The sequence below is a fragment of the Octopus sinensis genome, linkage group LG4 (genome assembly GCF_006345805.1).
Source record: "Octopus sinensis linkage group LG4, ASM634580v1, whole genome shotgun sequence".
In the NCBI taxonomy this organism is placed as follows: domain Eukaryota; kingdom Metazoa; phylum Mollusca; class Cephalopoda; order Octopoda; family Octopodidae; genus Octopus; species Octopus sinensis.
Window position 1 is genome coordinate 59502320 of NC_043000.1, and position 22635 is coordinate 59524954.

At 33.7% G+C, this 22635-nt stretch overlaps 1 protein-coding gene across 7 annotated transcripts in view; it reads right to left on the minus strand.

The window, feature by feature from the left end:
• The window catches only part of LOC115210255, a 757977-nt gene that overhangs the window by 59813 nt on the left and 675529 nt on the right, over nt 1-22635 (minus strand). For all 7 annotated transcript variants that reach the window (XR_004998729.1, XM_036502024.1, XM_029778737.2 and 4 more), the window contains 2 exons: nt 19240-19378; nt 6187-6332 (listed from right to left, as the gene is read on the minus strand). Coding sequence is in view for 6 of the 7 variants with exons in the window: in XM_036502024.1 (XP_036357917.1) it covers nt 6187-6332; nt 19240-19378 (285 nt within the window). In the remaining variant the exon portion in view is untranslated. The remainder of the gene's footprint in view (nt 1-6186; nt 6333-19239; nt 19379-22635) is intronic.

The following is a 22635-nucleotide window of genomic DNA, read 5'->3' on the forward strand; positions in this document are numbered from 1 at the left end:
AGAAAAATATGCTGTTGTAAGCAGTAATACGTTGTAAAATTTTTGCTTCACTTGTAGTGTTGAGTTCAATTCTCAAGAGGAAAAACTTCTCTGTAATAGACTAGGGTTTTATCCAAGGAGAAAACTGTCTTATCTACTTAATACTATGGAAACTAGATATATCCTAGCCCACAGAACTGCATTAGTTTATGGAAGGACAACCATCATCATGGTTCATTATAAACCTAAAGAATTCTCAAGAACATTAATACAGACATACCTCGACTTAAGTCATTTTGATTTAAGTCGTTCTCGATTATACATCAGTTTTCAAAAATAATATAGGAAAAATAGAAATCAAGTTAAGTCATTTTACTCGACTTTACACCTATTCGCCACAAATAATCGTAAAATCCCTAGAAAACTGTTAAAAGCACATAAAATCATGTTACTGTACAATAAATAAGAATAAAAGCATATAAAAATCATTAAATGATTTTATGTGCTTTTATTCTTATTTATATAAAATCAGTAAATGTTAAGATAACCACCATAAAGTAGTGTAGCTTAGTGAGTGAAATCATGAAATCACAAAATTGTGTGTACGTATTGATAAATGTAAAATAATTAAAATTTTTTTACAATTGCGAAATAATAATAATTATTGAATTTGTTTTTGAAGCTTAAAAAAGGCTTTTATTTTACCATGTCTTATTACAAACCGCATAAAGTGTTCGCAATGTATGGTAAACACCATAAAATTGTGTAATTTAGATTCTTTTTTTTTTTTGTTACTGTACTGTATTAGAAAATAAAAATTGTTTGTAAGCTTAAAATAGGTTTTTATTGGATATGGTTATTATCGGTTTAGCCTAGAGACAAGTAAATTTGGCCTAGGCTAGAGAAGTTAATTCAACTTAAGTCGTGTCTCCTGGAACCAATTAACTACAGAGGGTGAGGTATGCCTGTATTTGTATAATCATATTTTCTGGATGAAAACGCCAGTTAAATGAAAAGGAAGACTGTCATCTCATCAATAAATAAGGACATCAGTAATTACAATTAACAGTTTAATTGCTAACTGCAACTGGAGAATTGCAAGCATTTTAAAGTGTCAAATGGAACAGAATCTATAAGATTAAGGAAATCTAAATAAATATAATAAAGCTTGACAGTTGCAGTAATATGTTGTAGAATTATATTTGAGTTCAAGCTCTGGTTATTTGCAAGCTTAGTCCTAAGAAACCTGCTTTCTGTGTATAGCTTTTAAGATGTCAGAAGCAAACTATTTAATAAGGGATAATCATAAAAAAAATGGAAGTACATTTTTTTTCTTGCTAATTAACAGTTAGATAATATAAGCTGTCATAATTATGTTAGTATTTAGTCTCATCTGAATAATATTATCTATGTATTGTACCTACCACCTTAAATAATTCTATGTTTCTAAGAAAGACAATTTAATTTTAAATATGAGCCATTTAATTATATTACTTTACACACAACACAATGGCTATAGCTGGTGTACATACACCACCAGTCCACCTTCTCCATTGATCTTGACAACTTTGACAGAACTCCTATTACCTTACACTACCTCTCCCTTCATATATATACACATATACATACATACGTATATATATATATATTGATACACACACACATATATACACATGCACATGTGAAGGCACATGGCTCAGTGGTTAGAGTGTTGAGCTTACGATCATGAGGTTGTGAGTTCGATTCCCAGATTGGGCTGTATGTTGTGTTCTTGAGTAAGACAATTATTTCACATTGTTCCAGTTAACTCAGCTGTACAAATGAGTTGCGACATCACTGGTGCCAAGCTATACTGGCCTTTGCCTTTTCCTTGGATAACCTCAGTGGTGTAGAGAAGGAAGGCTGATATGCATGGGCAACTGCTGGCCTTCCACAAACAACCTTGCCCAGACTTGTTCCTCGGAGGGTAACTTTCTTTCCAGGTGCAATCCCATGGTCATTCATGACCGAAGGGGGTATTCTCCTATATATATATATATATATATATATATATACACACACACACATATACATACATACACATATGTACATATATATATATATATACACACACACACACACACACACACAGACATATATATATGAGGGAGGGCATGTAACAGTCCTCTCTCTTTCTCTCATATATATACACACACACACACATTTACATCCAGAGAAAAGCCTTCCATTTTAGTAACCACTTCTGAACTGCCCTAAAAACTTGAAGATGATCCAAGATCTGGACATCCTGCAACTGGCACCACCAAAGAAAACATTGATCATATTCACCACATGCTGATGGATGTAAATCAAAAAAGCATATCCCATAAAAAAAAATTGAGAACATCTTGCACAATGAACTTGGCATGAGGGAAGTTTCTGTTTGGTGGGTGCCATGTTTTCTGACACCTTATCAAAAGCACACCAGGCTGAACAGTTCTTAACCCAGGATATGTGTTGAGCCAAAGACTAAGAGACAATCCATACAGTGGAAATACCCCTCCTTATCTGCTCCAAAGAAGGCCAAGGTCATTTAATCTGCAAGGAGGGAAATGGCCTGTTTTTCGGAAGCAAAAAACACTGTGTTTATTGACTATCTTCAAAAGGGCCAAACCATCAATGGACAGTCCTATGCCAACTTGCTGAGTAGTTATGAAAGGCTATCAAGACCAAATGCTCAGAAAAGAGGTCTTGTTTCATCAGGACAATGCTCCAGCATACAAGTCCTTGGTTTCAATGGCTGCTCAGCATGACTGTGGCTTTGAATTGGTTGATCACCATTCCTATTTTGATTTGGTCTCATCTGACTACCATCTGTTCCTCAACATGAAAAAACACTTGACTGGGAACCAGTATTGCAGTGATGATGATGATGTCATATATGTCATTGATGATTTTTTTGACCAACAGGATGAAAGCTTTTTCACCAATGAGATTCAATCACCGCAACACTAATAGAAGAAATGCATGAACTGCAAGGAGGATTATGTTGAAAAATAACCTCATTTGGTCAGATTCGATGACAGTATTTTGTTCAGCCTATGAACCTTTCAGCTGACCCTCACGGTAATAGAAAAGTATAAAAAATCTGGTAGCAATAACCACACACACAAGAGTTGATTGTTTTTCACAATACATACACATATTTGCTTTTATGTCTATTTTTCCATGCTTGCATGGGTTAGATGAACATTTTGAGACATGTACAACAAGATGCCCTTCTGATTGCTAATCCTTACTTGTTTTTCAACAGAAGGATCTCTTATTATGTCTCTGAAGGTACAAAGCCAGTGGAGGCTTTGTTGATAAGACAACAAACTTCAATACTTGTAATTTACTGATCTTCAGAGAAATTCAAATGTGAACAAACACACCTAAGACAGGCTTTTTTTCAGTTTCCATGAAGCCAAATCCCACAAGGTATTTGGCACGAACCCACAAGGCTTTGATCAGCCCAAGCTATGATACACCGGAGTACTTGAAGGTGCAAAACAGTGGAATTGAACTTGAAAGTATGCAGCTGGGAAGTGAACTTCTTAACCACATAGCCATTTGTGTGTAAATATAAGAACACATAATTGTAAATGGTAAAACCATTTATATGCTATTTTGTATACTTAATTATTACATGTAATCTTTTCTCTCCAGACTATTTCATCTTCTTAGATGTCTTGCAGAGATACTGCTTCAAAATGTTAACAATATATCAAAAATTTGGAAAATATTTAAAAATAAAAATAATAAATGTCAACAATTATTTAGTTATTTAACAAAGACAAAACTATCCATGCAAAATAATACAAGAGTTACAGACATTGAGTTGTTCTTTATATGATTTATGAGAAAGAAAGAAAGAAAACCTTTTAAACTTTTCTCATAAAACTGCAGCAAATCAACACATGTGTTGCTTCATTAATGTCTTAAACCAGCATGTTTGCACAATAAAAAAAATTATCATTAGCATCATCATTTGACGCTGATGTTCCATGCTGGCATGGGTTGGATGGTTTGACAGGATTCGATTGGCCCAAGGACTGCATCACATTCCACTGTCTGCTCTGTCATGGGTTCTACAACTGAATGCTTTTCTTATTTCCATATAAGTAAAATATGGCTTACAAATTCTGAAGCTTTTTTTTTCTTTGGTTACTCACTTCATCTTATTCAGTAGAAATTAAAACCTTTGTTAGTTATTTTATCCAGTAGAACACATGTTTAATAAATGAGTTACAATGGATATTAGACTACAGTCATGAACATTATAACATGGTAAACTCTAATATTATTTTGTCATACTTTTACAATTTTAGTTCATAATTTCTGTGAACAATAGTAATCAATGGATTACTACACTTATGATGACAAGAAAGACAAGACAGCATCAGTACTCAATTTGAATTGCCCAGTTTCTTGCCTTTCTCAATATCATGTGTGGGTTTACATCATATGTGCATGTATAAATGTCAAAGTGATTACTTTAAAGCAATTTTGAAAATAACAACTGAGCATTTACCATTGGTGTAACTCTATATTGATAGTACAGTCACCTTGGAATATCCATGTAAATACAAATACACATCAAACTTTACATAATTAAGTTCCAGATGTGCTGATAATTAGTCGAAACAACTAACTTATATAATGATATCAATAACAGCAACATCGTCACTGTACTTATTAAAAGTATTTTTGTTTTTTAATCAAAATCTCCTTTCACATTTTGCCCACATCATAAAACATTATCTCTCTCTCTCTCTCTGTCTGAGTATTCAAATAATCATTTTCCTTTTAAATTTAATTCAAATATATAAAATTCAGTTGTAGTAAGGTTACTTTGAACAGTTTTATTATGACCTTCACTCATGAACGCACACATCCTGTTTTCAAAAAACCTACAGCACTTGTTAACATACGAGACATTTCCTATGAAATTACTATACAGCAATTATAGTGTCGATATAAATAAGAACAGTTTCTTCCAGCAAGTTGTTCTCAAGACTTTATAAATAATAGCACAGTATAAAATACTATCATTCAGCACTTCAAACTAAATTTTCTGAGTCAGTAAGCCTGAGCAGTTACTGACTCTTTGAGATACCCGACGATAGCATAACAAACAGTGCCTTTGCTTTATCAATAGAGTGATTATACTGATTGATTGATTTTGGGAAAGTACAACAAATATTTTAATAAAGGGAGCTCACAAAATAGAAAACAGGCAGACATATAGTCAAGTGGGACAATATGTTCACCTAAAACAATTAGCAAAAGCATGGTAAATGCTACCAAGTCATACTCACTTGCTAGTGACTGTTAGGGTTTATGATTTAGCAATATCACCATATTGAGCTTCCCTAACAGTTGCATCTTCTTACTTAAACACTAATATATTTCAAATAAAGGATTGTTTAACCTGTAGCAAATCACTGATTGGTTGTATCTAACAACACTTTCTACATATATCTCTATATATAATATATATATATAGCTATTAAGTTAGACATGGCCTGGACCAATCATTGGTCGAAACACATCTAAGTTTATCTAAGTTTATATATATATACATATATAAAAGCTTTTCATCCTTCAGACTGAAAAGCTTCTTCATAAGGCTCCAAATGCAACTCTTCAATTATAGATATTCATATAAAATATACTTTTCTTTGTAAACTCAAGTTTGCAAACCAATTTTTTTTTATAGAAAAGGGGAAATTTTATGATGAATATTAAATAAAAAAAGGGAAAGAGATTTGAAAATTTCACTATTTTTTTTATATGGATTTAGTTTTTCAGTCATTAAAGACATCACTCTGAAATAATATATTATATTTGTTATCACCTCTAGTCAATTTCCATTTAAAACCTTTAAAAGTTAATTCTCATTTCACCCATGTTCCAAGATAATTCTTTCTTCAATAAACACAAGGCCTGAAACTTTTGTGGGGAGGTGCTAGTATTTACATCAACCCCAGTGCTCACAACTGGTACTTATCAAAAATATAAAAGGAAAAGTCGACCAAGATAATAGTTAAAACATTTTTAAGCTGTTACAACAACCCAAAATATAGTCAGAAATAACCTGCATAGCTGCTATGGCATCCTAATTGAAAACAGGGTTTTACAGTGTATGCAATTAGTAGAGTTATTTAGTGTAAGTATATTAATTACCTCATCGAGTGGAGCCAGCCCCAACTGTGACGTTCGGGTGCTGTGACACTTGTCTGGTAAACTGTAATCCATTGAGACTTCTGATTCGTCTGAAGAATCGTCATTTGTTGAGTGCTGAGAAAGCAAGTCAGAAAGTGGATCACTTCCTGAAATCACAAGAAAAATCAACGTGTTTAGTTATTACCTTAATGAATTATACACATTGGAGAGAACAAAACACTACAAAAATGCACACAGATAGATTAATGTCTCAAAACAGAATAATAATATTTTTAAAAATGTAAAACAAACCCACAAACTTTCATTTCCAATATAACAGTGTACTTTATAAGAATTAATGAACATGGATATACATACTCTAACCTAGGCATGTTTAAAGATGTTTTCTAGACAAAGCTGAATTGAATGGCACTGTCTTAGAAATACACACTATATGCATGTCTAACTATAATAGGTAATATAGAATATTTACACTGTCTAAACAACACATGCCAACACCAACTGAAGAAAATAAGATGTATAAATAATTCAAAACTGTTGGAGATGAAGTTGATTCCCTTCACCAGGAAACAGTTATAGTGATTATATCTTATAACAAATAGACTAAGAGTTTTATATCATATAATAAATAGAATATTAGTTGCTCGTGATAACCTGATTAAAGTATTTTAGGTTTAGAAAAAATATTATGAATGTCTGAAGTGGGCTGGGAGACTTAGTAAGATACCATTTATTGTGAAACCATAAGCATTAGTTTCATGTTGTTTTCTTTTAAGACAAAATGCAAGTCCATAATTGTTTCAACTGCCAAAGGGAGGGCTCACATACTTTAATGTTCAGAAAATGGCTTTGATAATGATATACTGATTTGTTAGCAACTTAGAGAGATCTAGAAGAAAAATTAACCATAAGATCTTTGATAGAATTGACTGAAAATCTATTGAGATTAAAAAATACAGCATCAATTACTTTCTTTAATAGTTACAGCCAGAGAAATTATAGAAGGATAACAACAAAACAAAAATACTTTCATACAACAATATATAAGAGACAAATAGTGAAGTAATAGTTTTTTTTACCTGTAGACTTTCGAACAAAGAGACGTCGCCACAAAGTACCATGAGTCTTTGGTACCGCAGCCATTATTAAAACAATTAGCTTGGCATTAAAGGTAATATTCAAATACAATGTTACACTCACAATACTTTATATGTCAACACAAATCCATCAGTATTGAGCAGATTTAGTAACTGATTAAAATCATACTTTGGCTTAACATCATAGATGGAAATAAAGGCTTACACTGATACTAAAAACATGTCCTAAAGAGTAGAGATAGATAATATTTAGTTTTATGAATGTCTTCAATATAAAACTACCACACTGAAAGCAATTCCAGGTCCCCATTCTATCAACTGGGCTTAAGAAAAGCAGTGAACATTAACGAATACTCCATTGTTTTTATTTTGGCTGCAATGTCTATTAAGAATGTTACACTCCCTTATATCCGTCCTAACTTATTTACAAACATCACTACTTTATTATGTTATTATGTATTACAAACAACCGGCTTGGTTTAAAAGTGCATGCAAGAATGTGTGTGTGTGCGTGTGTTTTGAAAACACGAGAGGGAAGTGAGAATAAGCGTATCAAGGAGAGAAAGTGTGAGCCTGAAACAGGAAATGGAAAGAGGAAAAACAATGAAAAAAGATTTATATGTGTGAGAGAGAAAAGAAATATATCAATATGAGAAGTGAGCTGTTGAGAAAGAGAGAGAGAGAAGGGAAGAAACGAAAAGTGGGGATGTGAAAGAGAATGAGTATGTGATTTTTTTTTTCTTGCAACATAAAATAATTAGAAAATTAATGTTTCATTGTCTTTTGGGAAAATTCACAGAGAAATACAAAAATACAGCGTGCAGACTGTAATTATTACTTTTCCTTAAAAAGTAACACCACTTTACATTAAGCTCAAAACACAATCACATATACATGCACAAACACATTATTAACTTCCAGTAGACGAGATTGCTTTGGTTAATTTAGCAATTACAGACTTTTCTCTATTAAATGATTCATTAGAGCTCATTCTGTCTAACACTGTTTCAAGAAATACCGACCATTACTATTGGAACATAATAAGAGCTAAGAATGTCATCTTCATAATTTTACATATTGTTGCCAATATTTTCAAGGGTTGGAGAAATTCAGAAACTTAAACCTTTGCTTACAATGAATATTTCATTGCTATAAATAACACACAGAATGTAACTAATATAATACCCTATTTTGATTGATTAACGTTTTCACGAATATATTTCACTTAAAATATATTGTCTATACTGCAAATAAGTTTTAAAATAACCAAAAATTTGAAGAGATTTTAGTAAATTAATTTTTTCCATTATTAAGTTGGTTTTTGGAACATATCTGAAACTGTAATGGAACAATAGTCTCAGGCAGGTTGATACTGAAAGACTTAAAGCAGAGAGCTGCGTGCAACTGGCTGAATTGATATAAGTTCACCGGTTGAAAGATATTTATATCACTTCTATGGTATGCTGTGTCTAGAAAAGGCTCACACTGGTCCATTTATCGAACTATAAATATGAACCTAAACAGTACAGTTCACTGGTATAGATGATGAAGGGCATTGCACAATTTATATGGTTTTTGTTTAACATGTGTTTTCCATTAAATTTCCAACAGTTTTCATGCTTCTTTCGTTTCAGCATCACTATCATTTTGCACATACATTTTACTCCAATGATGTCCCAATTCCAAGAAACCAATAATTTTAGTAATTAAAGATAAAAAAAAAATCCATCCACATGGCTGTGCGATAAGAAGTTTGCTTCCCAACCACATGACTCTGGGTTCAGTCCCACAGTGTGACATCTTGGGCAAGTGTCTTCTACTATAGCCTCAGGCTGACCAAAGCCTTATGAGTGGATTTGGAAGACAGGGATGGAAAGAGGCCAACGTCATATATGTGTGTGTCTCCACAATCATTTGACCACCAGTGTTGATTTGTTTACAACCCTATAACTTAGCAGTTCAGTCAAAGAGACCGATAGAATAAGTACTAGGTTTTAAAAAAATTAAGTACTGGGGTTGATTCATTTGACTAAAAACTTCAAGGTGGTGCCCCAGCAAGGCAGCAGTCTAATGACTGAAACAAGTAAAAGATAATGCACAAAAAATAAGTGACCCCCCCACCACCACACACACACAAAAAAAAAAACCAAGGTATAACTTATTATAAATAGTGACTACACTACTAAGTATTGCGGAAACAGAATTATATTACATATCCACTAAAAATATTTGGAAATAAATACTTTGGTTTGTTAAGTATACCCAATGACAAGCAATAATCAGCTGGCATATTTATCATTTGACATAGCTGCAGATAGTACAAAACTGGTGAAAATGGCAAAGAAAATCCTTAAAAGAAATCATTATTATAGAATTGTTATTCAGGAAATAAGAACTCAGTAACTTGTGAATAACTTTTAAACTTCAATCTCAATTAATTCCTTTGTAAATTAACAAAAAAAAAAAGAAATATGGAGAATAAATACATTGAAATGTTTTCTGAGCTACATTTAAAGACCATACTTCTTCACCCATAAATTGATAGTAAAAGTAACAACTTTTGCCACATTCTATTATTGTTTAGGACAGATATTTATATGACTAATTCTGCAATGAGTCATACTTAATATTTAAATATTCTTACAAGTAAAATGCAGGCTTTAAAACAACTTATTAAAAATCTAATATGTACTAGATACACAAGTACATATTAGATATGTGTATGTCTGGATTGTTTAGATTATAAACCAAAAATTATGAAAATCTTTCCTAATACAGACTACCAGGACTGCGTGGACTGGATGTATTCAAAGTATCAGAGAAACTGTCTTCCATATCAGTTTTATCTGTCCTTATGGAATGGACTGTCCATATTTATTATGGTACCAGCACTACAGAGGCTTGGTAACAAGATGGGATTTGATGGTGAAAAATACAAAATGTAAAAGTATAACCTGATGTCATATTGGGAAGAAGTGGTTAGATAAGACCTGAAAACATTGGGCTTCCTAAGTGAGATGATGCAAACTTGAAATGCATGATGTGATATTTATTGCAGACATATCCATGTCATGCATGAGTATACAAATGAATGATAAAATAATAAGGATACTTTATAGTTAGTTTACATTAATAGAAGGAAGGTTATTTTTGAAGTATTAAACTCTACTAAATTTGGCCAGTAGCCAGATAAAACTGAAAGCGGACAAATAATTATTCATTATGTCATATTTACCATAGATCAACTGCCATGACAGGCTCCAGACTTACTAACAGGAAACTATATTGCTAAATTACAAAAGGAGATCATTAGCAAATTAATTAACTCATGTGTACAACATCATACATGAGATCTATGTACAAAATGTCTGTTTTTGCACATAAAATAACTTTGATTTTAAAAACAAATGTTATTTAGCCTCAGATCAACTCTAATCCAGTGGATGTATGGCCAAAGGTATCCAAACCATGACCATTCCAGGTTATTTAGAGCTCATATATCTTTAACTACTTTTATATGAACCCTCCTTTTATTAAGTCAGAGTGTGATTTAAGGGAGATTTGGTTGCTATTTTTAGAGGGTCAAGTAACTATACAAAGGCTTCCTTGCTGGCTTGTAAAACAAAACATCTACAGTTAAGGTAAATTTTCTCATTTCTCAATATCCTGTAAAGACATAACCATTTCACTTCTTATTCTTATACAAGATATTGTAAATAACTACTAAATCTTGTAAAAAATACAATCAACATTTCCATGGGTGGTAGTTCTATATAATAATTTAGACATAAATAACAGCTGGCCAAAACTGATAATTCGAATGCAGAGAAGTAGCCTTCCACTTAAAAGTCTAAATGGTATATTTTGTCAAGTGGAATGGTCTAATTTGTTTTCCAACAGAGTATCTCAGGAAAACATTTTGGTTGACAGTACAACTGAAAAGCATCAACAAAACTACCAAATCTCCATTTTTCCCCTTCACTCTTTTAACAAACAGAATTGAGTTTTGGCTATTATATATCATACGATAAAGACCAGATTGTATCTATAATTGGATTCTGTTAGAAAGTTGCAAGAATTGCCACCTTCCTTCTAAAGACTAAATGAAGTATAAACAAAATATCAAGAGCAGAAGGAATAATTTTCTAATAATAGAATTTAGAGTAAGATAAGATTAACCTGTGAGTAGTGTAAGAATGTACAACTGGTGCAAAAGAAAACCTCTTACGTCATTAAAGAAATGTGTAAACTATTTGCTCAGTGATAAGAGATCCTACTTTAATCAAAAGCAAGAAAGAGATGAGAACAGAAACAAGATTAAGAGATTTACCTAATGTTTGTGACATTTGATAAATTAGGGCATAATTTGCAACAACAACTAGAATGACTTTGTATACAAAACTAACTCAATTATTGAAAACATAGAATACTGCTGATTGAGTCAAACCCATTAAGCTACAGGTGTCTATTTTATAAACTCAAAATTTGAACCCAGAGCCTAGAAGGAGCAGTGCAAATACTGTTATATATCTAGTCTGGTTTCCTATTTCTACCAATTTACTATCCTTTCCATAGCATCAATAATAATAATAACCCTTTCTACTAAAGGCACAAGGCCTGAAATTTGGGGGATAGTGGGGACTAGTTGATTACATTGACCCCATAGTGACAGGTGAAATACACCTAAGCATTTTGTCAGCTCACCGCCTTATAATAATTCATTCTACTATAGGCATAAGGCCTGAAATTTTGGGCGAGATAGGTAGTCAATTAAATCGACCCCAGTTTTTAACTTGTACTTAATTTATCAACCCTGAAGAGATGAAAAGCAAAATTGACCTCAGCAGAATATATAATCAGATCGCAAAGATGGTCGAAATGTCGCTAAGCATTTTGCCCAGCATGCAAACGGTTCTGCTAGCTCGCCATAATGATAATGATAATAATAATAATAATAATAGTAACAACAACAACAACAAATGTAGTGAAGTGGTAGAGCAACAAACTAAGGAGTTGTAGTGTTTAGTTTTTATATTCTCTATGTTCTGAGTTCAAATCCAGCCAGAATCAAGGTTGCTTTTTATCCCACCAAAGTTGATAAAATAAGAGCCAGTCATACTGAGGTCATTTTAAATTACCATATCTTTTATGAATTTGTTCCTTGTGCCAATTTAGAATCAAATGACTAATTATGGAATATATATTTTTAGAGCGATAGATAATTAACCCTATTGATGTCCAGAGACTGCCCTTCCATACTAACAAATTAAAGCAACTTTACTGTTTATATTCAGCAGTATGCTTGCCTCAATTAAATGATGCTCCTGATACTGTTAGCTGTATTTTTCTTTAGAAGCTATTTACAGCTAGGAGAAATGGGCCAGTGAAAATGAAGCGTTCAAGTGTCCTGTCAGTGCTGGTGATGAGATACAAACTGTGTCCTGTCAATAAGTTAAAGTCCTATTTACTCTGTCAGCTGTAATAATGTTATTAGCAGCTGTGACGTTTGACATTTTTCTGAGGTGTGAAGTACTGAGTTGTGACTTTCATGTTTTTCCCAAATATATTAATAACACAGGATTGAAGTGAGAATGTCACTGCCATGATTAATAATAATAGTAATGATCCTTTCTACTATAAGTACAAGGCCTGAAATTTTGGGGAGGGGAATAGTCAAATACATCGACCCAAGTACTGGTACTTAATTTATCGACCCCGGAAGAATGAAAGACAGAATTTGAACTCAGAACGTAACGGCAGACGAAATACTGCTAAGCATTTCGTCTGGCATGCTAATGATTCTGCCAGCTTGCCGCCTTTTAATAATAATAGTAACAATCCTTTCTAGTGGAAGGGAATAAGTTGATTACATTGATATCAGTGTGTAACTGGTACAAATTTTATTGACCCTGAAAGGATGAAAGGCAAAGTCAACCTCAGCAGAATTTGAACTCAGAATATAATGGCAGATGAAATACCGCTAAGCATTTTGCCTGCTCGTCATAATAATAATAATAATAATTTTGGTACAAAGTTAACAATTTTGAGGGGAGGAGACAAATCAATTACATTAACCCCAGTGTAATTGATTTGGTTCCTCCAGAGGTAGTTTATTTTATTACTCCTGAAAGGATGGAAAGGAAAATTGACATCAGCAGGATTTGCACTCAGAACATAAAGGATTGGAAGAGATGCTGCTCAGCATTTTGTCCAATGTTCTAATTATTCTGCCAGCTCATTGTTTTAACCCTTTCATTACCATATTTCTGCTGAGATGCTCTGTGTTTTTTTGTTTTTTTTCCAATTAATTTTAAATATAACAAAGAATTTAGTAAAGTAACTTAGTTATCATTAAGCTAGTGTTAGGAACGTAGATTGTGATTAAGGTCTGGTGGATTTTAATTCAGAAATTTTGCAAACAAGACATTTGTACTACAGAGCCAAAGGCAGTGTCAGCTGAGTTGGTATCAAAAGGGTTAAACTGCTTCAAATACTAGCACAAGTCCTGCAATTTTTAGGGGAGGGAACATGTCAATTACAATGTCCCATTACTCAACTGATACTTTATTTTATTGACCCCCAAACTTACTGTTTTAACAAATAATAACTGTTTCTAATTTTGGCAAAAAGTTAGCAATTTTAGGGGAAGAGATAGTCACTTACACCAACCCCAGTACTCAACTGGTACTTATTTCATCCTAAAAGGATGAAAGACAAAAATTGACCTTGGCAGAATTTGAACTCAGAATGTAAAGAGCCAGAGGAAATTCTACTGAGCATTTTGTCTGATGTGTTTTCAATTCTACCAGTTTGTTGTTTTCTAATATTGGCACAAGGCCTGAATTTTGGGGAAGGGGATTAGTTGATGTTATCGATCCCAGTTGTTGACTGTTGCTCTCATGAGTCACTGCAGTGATGATGCTCATTGCACTCTAATACATATTCCATCTCTGTGAAGAGATTTTTATCTCGGACAGTTCGACAACCTTTTGCCTTCTAAAGTGTATATACATTTGGTTTGATGCACAGATGGTGATATTCTTTTACTTTTTTAGAGACTAAATGACTGCAGCCATGCTGGAGCACCACCTTAAAGGGTTTTAGTCAAAGAAATCAACCCCAGGACTTATTCTTTGTAAGCCAAGTACTTATTCTATTGGTATCTTTTGCTGAACCACTAAGTTATAGGGACATAAACACACAAGCATCAGTTGTCAAGCAACAGTGGGGACAAATAGACACAAACTGAAATACATATATATATATATATATATATTACATTTGACGGGCTCCTTTCAGTTTCTGTCAATCAAATACACTCACAAGGCTTTGGTCAGCCCAAGGCTATAGCAGAAGACACAAGGTGCCATGCAGTAGAAGTGAACCCAGAACCATATAGTTGGAAAGCAAGCTTCTTACCACACAACCACACATAAAAAGCAAATTATAAACAAAGCTTCTTGAGGGAAAAAAATGTTTTCTCCTACTATAAATTAAACAAATATTCCTCAAATATCTGTCAGGAATAAATCTTATAAACTATTCCACTTTAAGATAGCAATATGAAAAATTTGAACAATACTTTTAGTTGATATTGTTTTCAAAAGTAGACCAATATTATCTGAAAAAGTAGAACTCCCTCCCATTGCACTGTTCCCTTGGAACACTGCTGTCCCTAATCAATACAGGCTATCTGATAATAGCATTCCCCTATTCAGTCTGCCCATCTCTTCCTTTAATGTTTTCAACATGACTAATCAGTTATTTCTCCTGCATTCTGCCATATAATAACTGTTTTCTAATAATTACTTTTTTCGATAATTACTTGTGAGGCTGACAACTCTGCTGAGCTTATCGAATGGCAGTCTACCCAGCCAAAATGTCTGATGGGTTTCTTACCCCACCGCTGCACTCTCAATTCCTCAGTTTTACTAAACTGAGCAGTATTTCTCACTTTAAAAATCTCCAGTAAGGTTTGAACCAAAATCCTACCAGCCAAAAGTCCAGTAACTTTATCTTCAACAACAGCTAAATAAAAGGGCATCTATGTGGTTGTTTACCCTACTAGAAATAGCAGCCACATCTCCCTTAAGTCACAGCCAATCTTAAACAAGGAAAGGACACATTATCTAATGTAGTCCTACATGCACCCAAAAAAGACAGAATGGCCTCAGCTGGATTACTTTTGCTACATTACAAAATGGTCCTTTCTGAAATTTCAAGAGTTTACCTCTGCCTTAAGGCAAACCAATTTATTCCACTTTAGAACTGTTTATACTCATTATTGCCTAATGCAAGGCATTCTTAGTTTTCTCAAATGCTACTGTTTACTTCATCAACCACATTCTTAGTTGTTGATTCTACTATTTTTGTGATGTTCAAGCCAACACAGTTTTACAGACTGAGCATATATAGGACATCCAGTGAAATAACATAGGTTCAATTTTTGTTAATCATCATTCTAGCAGTTTAAATAAACATGTTGAATATAAAGTTTATCAAAAGCTTGCTATCTAGCACATCTTGTTTCTGTTATTGGAATTGAATAAGTTCACTTACATTTCCTAATGAACAGTGTTCTACTAAAGTGGCCTCTAACCTTGCTTAACTCTTCAACAGTCTCCTTTCTCTGTAAATATCTACTCTCATTTAGAACACATGGCTGTATGCTTCATTCCCATTAATGTACCTCTCAAACCTTACTAATTACAAGCCTATCATTTTTACTATCAACACCACAGAGATAATGGAATCAGTCATAAACTACCACCTTCTATATTATCTAAGGTATCCTCCATTCATCTGTGACTAACTACCTGTACAGTTTCCACAGAGCTATATCTACCAAAGGTCTATCCTAAATCACACCCCAACAGTTTCTTGATATCGACAGAATCTTTGACAATGCATTTGATACAAAAACATCCGAGCAATGTTGCCTAGTCAAGGGTTCTACTAAATTCCTGTCAGAATGCTCCAGACTGGTACACAATCTATAAATTCTTGTATACTTCAGGGTTCAAGTATGTCACACACATATTCATTCTCTACATTAAATACATACTTGATAGATACCTTCAATTCTCAATAACCTTACCACCATAATCATCATCTCCCATAGTCTAGATGTCACATCAGACGTGTACTACTTTATTTTTCTTGAGAATATCCTCCACGTCTCATTCAACAGCACCAAACACAGCCAGTACACATAACACAAATATATTATTGTTACTACAGTAATTCTGACTCCAAATTACAAACAAACACTGGCTTACCTTTAAACAGATTTATATTGCTCCTTACAAAGATCATACACACAGAATAAAAAATTCAAAACCAATATAAGAGAGCAAATCAAAATAGATAGATTTAAAAAAATGTTTTCTGCCACTTCATACAACAAATCAGAACATTTGGCAAACAATATACAGTCAGAGTCTCATCCTGAGATACTATCTAAAGTGTGCATAATTGATTAACCCTTCCATATACCAGCAAATATGCTTGTAGTGAATATAAAGAACAAATGACATTATTGAGGAACTCTCCTGGTGAATGCACTCAGTTTAGGAAATACAGTATCACAAAAACTAGCCTTTGACAGAGCCAGAAAATACTTCAACTCACAACATCTACTAATACACAATAAAATTTAAATGAGAGCCACAATATAGTACTGTCTGACACCCACCCCATCGGAGATGGCTTTGCTGCTATACACAGACACTCTAAACAACATCAAAAGAAAAACTACTGAAATAATTGACAAGAAATCTCAATCCAACACACTCCAACCCTAAGCGCATAGACATACGATTTCTCTCTTTCTACTACAATGGCCTTTGCTCCTTAAAGCTGGTTAGTCTTTTACCACCTTCATTTAAAGTATGCCGCTGCCAGCCACCCCTGGCACCTGTGCCGGTGGCACGTAAAAAGCACCCACTACACTCACAGAGTGGTTGGCGTTAGGAAGGGCATCCAGCTGTAGAAACACTGCCAGATCAGACTGGAGCCTGGTGCAGCCTCCGGGTTTCCCAGACCCCAGTCGAACCGTCCAACCCATGCTAGCACAGAAAACGGGCGTTAAACGATCATGATGAAATGTCTCTCTTTGTCTTGTTATATATATATATATGTTCTGGCTCCAATTCTACAGTCTATGCACAAACCATTACGTCCAGTTTTACTTCCTTTGAAAGTTGGCTAATTTACCCATTCTGCAGACCTTTTTTTCTTCTTGCAGCAGCTATTGAAATTGGAAGACTTCAAGAGAAACGATAACTAATTGCAATCATTGTGTGTGTGTGTGTGTGTGTGCGTGTATAATGTCTGCGTGTGTGTGTCATTCAATTTTGTCACATCGTCACTTATTTCTCTAATTTTGTCACAGATTGGCTGACCAAAAATTCTAAGATTTTTCAATTCTATTTTACTTTTTCATTAAATTACGTTACACAAAATTCCAAAAGAATATTTTTCTCCCTCGTGTTCTATCCTTGACCAGCCTAACCCTGATCCCTCTCTTTCTATCTCTCTGTCTCGATAACCACTTGCTTCTTCAACACTTACCCCTATATAAACTAGCTCACTCGGATTCCGCTACTTCATTTTAATAACTCTGCCAAAAGAATACAAATCCAGAAGATGTTCTCTAATTCTGCTATTTCGCTGGTTATACACCACTGGCCTATGCCAGTGGTGTATAACCCACTTATGAGTACCCTTCATTCATTGGACAATAAACTTTGCTTGCGTAGACCTGTTGAGGCAAGTGAAATCAAAACCGCTGACGTAGCTGATGACTGTACGCCTGATTGGCACTCGTGCCGGTGGAATGTCAAAAGCACCATCCAAGTGTGATCGTTGCCAGGACCACTGACTGGCTACCATGCCGGGGAACGTAAAAAGCACCATTTGAGCATGATTGTTGCCAGCATCACCTTACTGGCATGTGCTGGTGGAATGTAAAAAAAAACTTTTGAGTGTGGTTATTGCCAGTACTGCTGGACTGGCTCCCATGCAGGTGGCACGTAGAAAACACCTTTTGATCGTGGTCATTGCCTGTACTGCCTGACTGGCCCTCGTGCTAGTGGCACGTAAAAGCACCCACTACACTCTCAGAGTGTTTGGCATTAGGAGGGGCATCCAGCTGTAGAAACTTTGCCAGATCGGATTGGAGCCTAGTGCAGCCTTTTGGCTTGCCAGTCCTCAGTGAAACCATCCAGCCCATGCCAGCATGGAAAGCGGACGTTAAATGATAATGATGATGTGTGTGTGTGTGTGTGTATATATATATATGTGTATATATATATATATATGTGTGTGTGTGTGTGTGTGTGAGTGAGTCTGTACACACACACATACATTCATATATATATATATATATATATATATATATTTATAAAGTATCCCAATTATCTCAGCTACAAATTCAAGTCTACTTAGATAGAGGACTATATCTTATCATCATTATCATGCTTACTTTCTATTTTCTTTCCAATCTTTTTATGAATATGTATATATTTATCTGTGCTATATCTAAGTAAGAAATAACATCTTAATCATTATCTTCCTCAATTTTTTTAAATAGTTTTCAATCTTAAGAGTTGCTTTTAATCATTTTTACAATATTTGCATGTATTTTGGCATAAATGTTGCAATTTGCCAGGTTAATAGCATGTTGGTTAATGTATGAAAAGGTTGGTATTTTACAATTTGCAACTGGAGTTCTGATATTTTCTGAGCAGGCTATCTTCTCTCAATGGACACCTACCTGTAAATAGTTATGATGGATAGGTACAGAGCATTGTATCTTTCCTAAGAGATGACTATCATTATCATTAAAGTTCACAATGCTAACTACTCATATCAGCTCCCTCAATATGAATATTGTTGAATTACTTCTATCATAATTCATTATACTCATTTCACACATTCCTAATTTTGTAATTACCTGAAGGATGGATTCGGCGTCGTTTGTGTATTTTGTTTAAGTTTTCTGGCATACTGTGTGATCGTCCAAGAATTTTCTTTTGTTTCGTCAAAGCACTGCGATCGGCAATCCTTGATTTTATAGGGTGAGGGGTTGACATCTGGAATGAATAAAAACAAAAATAGATAAGAACATTATACTGAAAAATGTTTACTATTGTAACAAATAAATATAGGAAGGAATGAAGAAAAGAGTTTGTTCTACAAACTAATTTCATAACTATGAGAAATGAACAGATTTCTCCCTCATGTAGTCCTTTCTTTATAATAAAGATACCAAAGGTACACTTGGTATATGCAAATTTCATTAACACTAGAATGATTTGAACTCAGAACCTTAAAGTAACATAATAACAAAGTATAGCATCTAGTCTACATCTTATTACATGAGATACTTGAAATTTATCCATTTGATGTATTCTTGGCATCTGGATGATAGGCTACCTTACGAACTGGGTATTAAAATGAATTCGAGCATGTATGTGTAAAATCTGTTCCTCTTATATGTTACACTCATCATCTCACCTCTCTCTCTCTCCTATTCTCAACATCATTTCTCTCTCTCTCTCTCTCCTATTCTCCTTTCAGTTATGGGGGCTACGATTACATAAATATGTCAAAAAGAATTAGTTCTAGTATATTTGGACACACAAACATCATTAAAGATATTTAAGGACATTTTCATCTAGTGTTTGCTAATTAAGTGATTCGTTCTAATATGTCTGTGCTATATTTCCAGACAAAAGTACACTTAAACTGAAAATAAGTCTTTTATAAATTAAAATAAAAAGTTTTTAGACAATCTAAAATCCATAGAAATTTGCATGAAAAATGCATGTAGAAATATTACAAAAGCAAAAAAAGCATTATTCTCCAAGAGAATGCAGAAAGTACATATATGCATGATAGACAGCTTATTTTAAATGAAGTAAGAGATAAACCATTTATTCTGCAATGTCAAGGTTGAGAATCTGTCACATTGACACAAATCAATTATTTTTGTTATTGCACTCTTAAAGATATTGTTTATTAGATTTGCTTTATCATGCTGGTAAAGAAGAAACTAATTCCTCATTTGCAAAGACTACCTAACAAATTTTTGGTGGAAAAAATGTACTAATTAAAAAGCAAATTTTACTAAAGTACTAAGTTTTTATACCTGGTGTTTTTCTCTGTTTGGAAATTAAATGAATGAAACTAAATTATTCATTTTAATATGTTTGTGTGCTGTAACTTGATATATCTTTGGTTTGAGTTAATAGACAATTTTGTTGACTAACATCAGAATATAATCCAAAGTCAACCACACCACTACTAGCACCACCAAAAAATTTAAGAATAATGTTGTATGTTTAGGGTTTACTTCAATGCATGATTTATTATAAAATAGCTAATGGCTGAACCTTCATATGTTGTAAGAAAACTGACAATAGCTGCTAATTGCAACAGCAAAGGGTCCTAAAAAAAATCAATAGACTGACATAACCCAGCAGCATAACTAGACAAATTCTAACAACATAGCTAAATACCAAAGCTTCAGAACAGACAGGAGAGACAATTTTCACAGTGAAAAATCTTTTGACAAAGCAAAATGTAATAGAACTAACATCTATTTGAAAGAGACCATTTGCATTAAAATTCATGTCACGAAAGGAAAGCTTCATATTTAAAGAAGAAAAAAGTAATCTACTCTTTCTTTTCTTACTCAAAATAAGCAGATGAATTGATTCTAAAAAGATTTAAACTGAATTTCTTCCTAACAGAAAATATGAAATAACTGTTGAGTAACTAAAATGAAGCTAATCTAATAAGTTTTAAGACAATATATTTATGAGCTCAGCTTGTTCCTTTTTGGGTGGAGTCAAAATAAAAACTTGATTCTTAATTTAACTAAGATTATAAAACAGTTAAATGCAAAAAGAATGATAATAACAATAAGAGAAAACCTGTTTTACAAATTAAGGGATTATAAAATTAGTAAACAGACATAAATTATAGATAAGAAGAAAACGAGAAGAATCTCAAACGTTTTTCTTATCTCTGAATTGTCCTTTGTCTAAAAGATGACAGGAAAAATATAAAGCTGTGAGCAATCCAAATAATTTGTTCTCTCTCTGTTTCATTATATATATATATATAAATTAATAAATAAAACATATGCATATATACATACATATATGTACGTACCTACCTCTACATGTATATATACATGCATATATGGGTATTGGACACCAAAAAACGTCGAACACAGTGAGAAACGAAAACATAAACACAAAAACAAGGAAATGGACATTTCTTTTAAACAACGAAAAAATGGAGTACAGGACATACAAAACAAGGAAAATTCCCCTTCTTCAGTCGCCTCAGTTTCATCTACTCCACGTTTCGAAGGTTAAGGCGATACATGACTTCAATAAAACCGTCCTTCCCATGAAAATCAAATTAAATAAAATTTGAGATTTTTTTGCAGAGGGGTAAAAATGGTAACAAAAACAGGACCGTAACGACAGTACAAAATATAAACAGTAAAAGACAGGACACGGAAAATAACAGTGACACAAACAAGAAGGGCTGTTAAGCCAAACGAGATAAAAAAATTTTATATATATACACACACACATACTGTGAGAAAATAGGAAATACATATTTTAGAAAACCTGTCTATAGCTGGAATAGAAACTTGAGGAGTAAAAATAGAATTCACAAAAGAGCCAACTAAATTACAAAAATGGATAACTTGGTAAAAGGAATGTCTAGAATAATAGGTGAAATAAACATCAGAAATGCTTTGCTCCATGTAGAGACTGTAGGAGCTATTCAAATGTTTTGCAAGCTCTTCTAAATCCATTGCAGTGCAGGAAACTCTTTTGTATGATCAGCAGGTATCTCAAAGTCATAAGCGTTTTACCCCTTAGCTTGTGCACTTCACCTGAGTGGGGCACCAAGGACTAGACTAGTCTTCATCTACAGAAGGGATCCACTTTCAGTCGCTTATCAACCACAGCCATCTTGAGCTAGTTTCAGCTGCTGTGCCTATTTCCTCAATAATTTTCTCCAAATGTCTGGGTTCTAGACCTATCTTCTGCAGGAACTAGCATACTGATCTAGGTGGTAAGCCTACTTCAATGGAGAATGAGGCCATATACCGGCCCTTGACAAAAGACTTGTCAACTAAATGTTGATATTCTGATTTCTTTACCTAGTGGGAAATATAAAGTCTCTCCTCCCAGGGCACTGTGAATTTGACCACAAAGATTGCTTTTGTATTCCTGGGGAGCAGGAACATGTCTGGCACAAGTGAGGTTACCACTATCTTCTCTGGAAAGGCAAGTTTGCCCCTCATGTTTACTTGCATCTC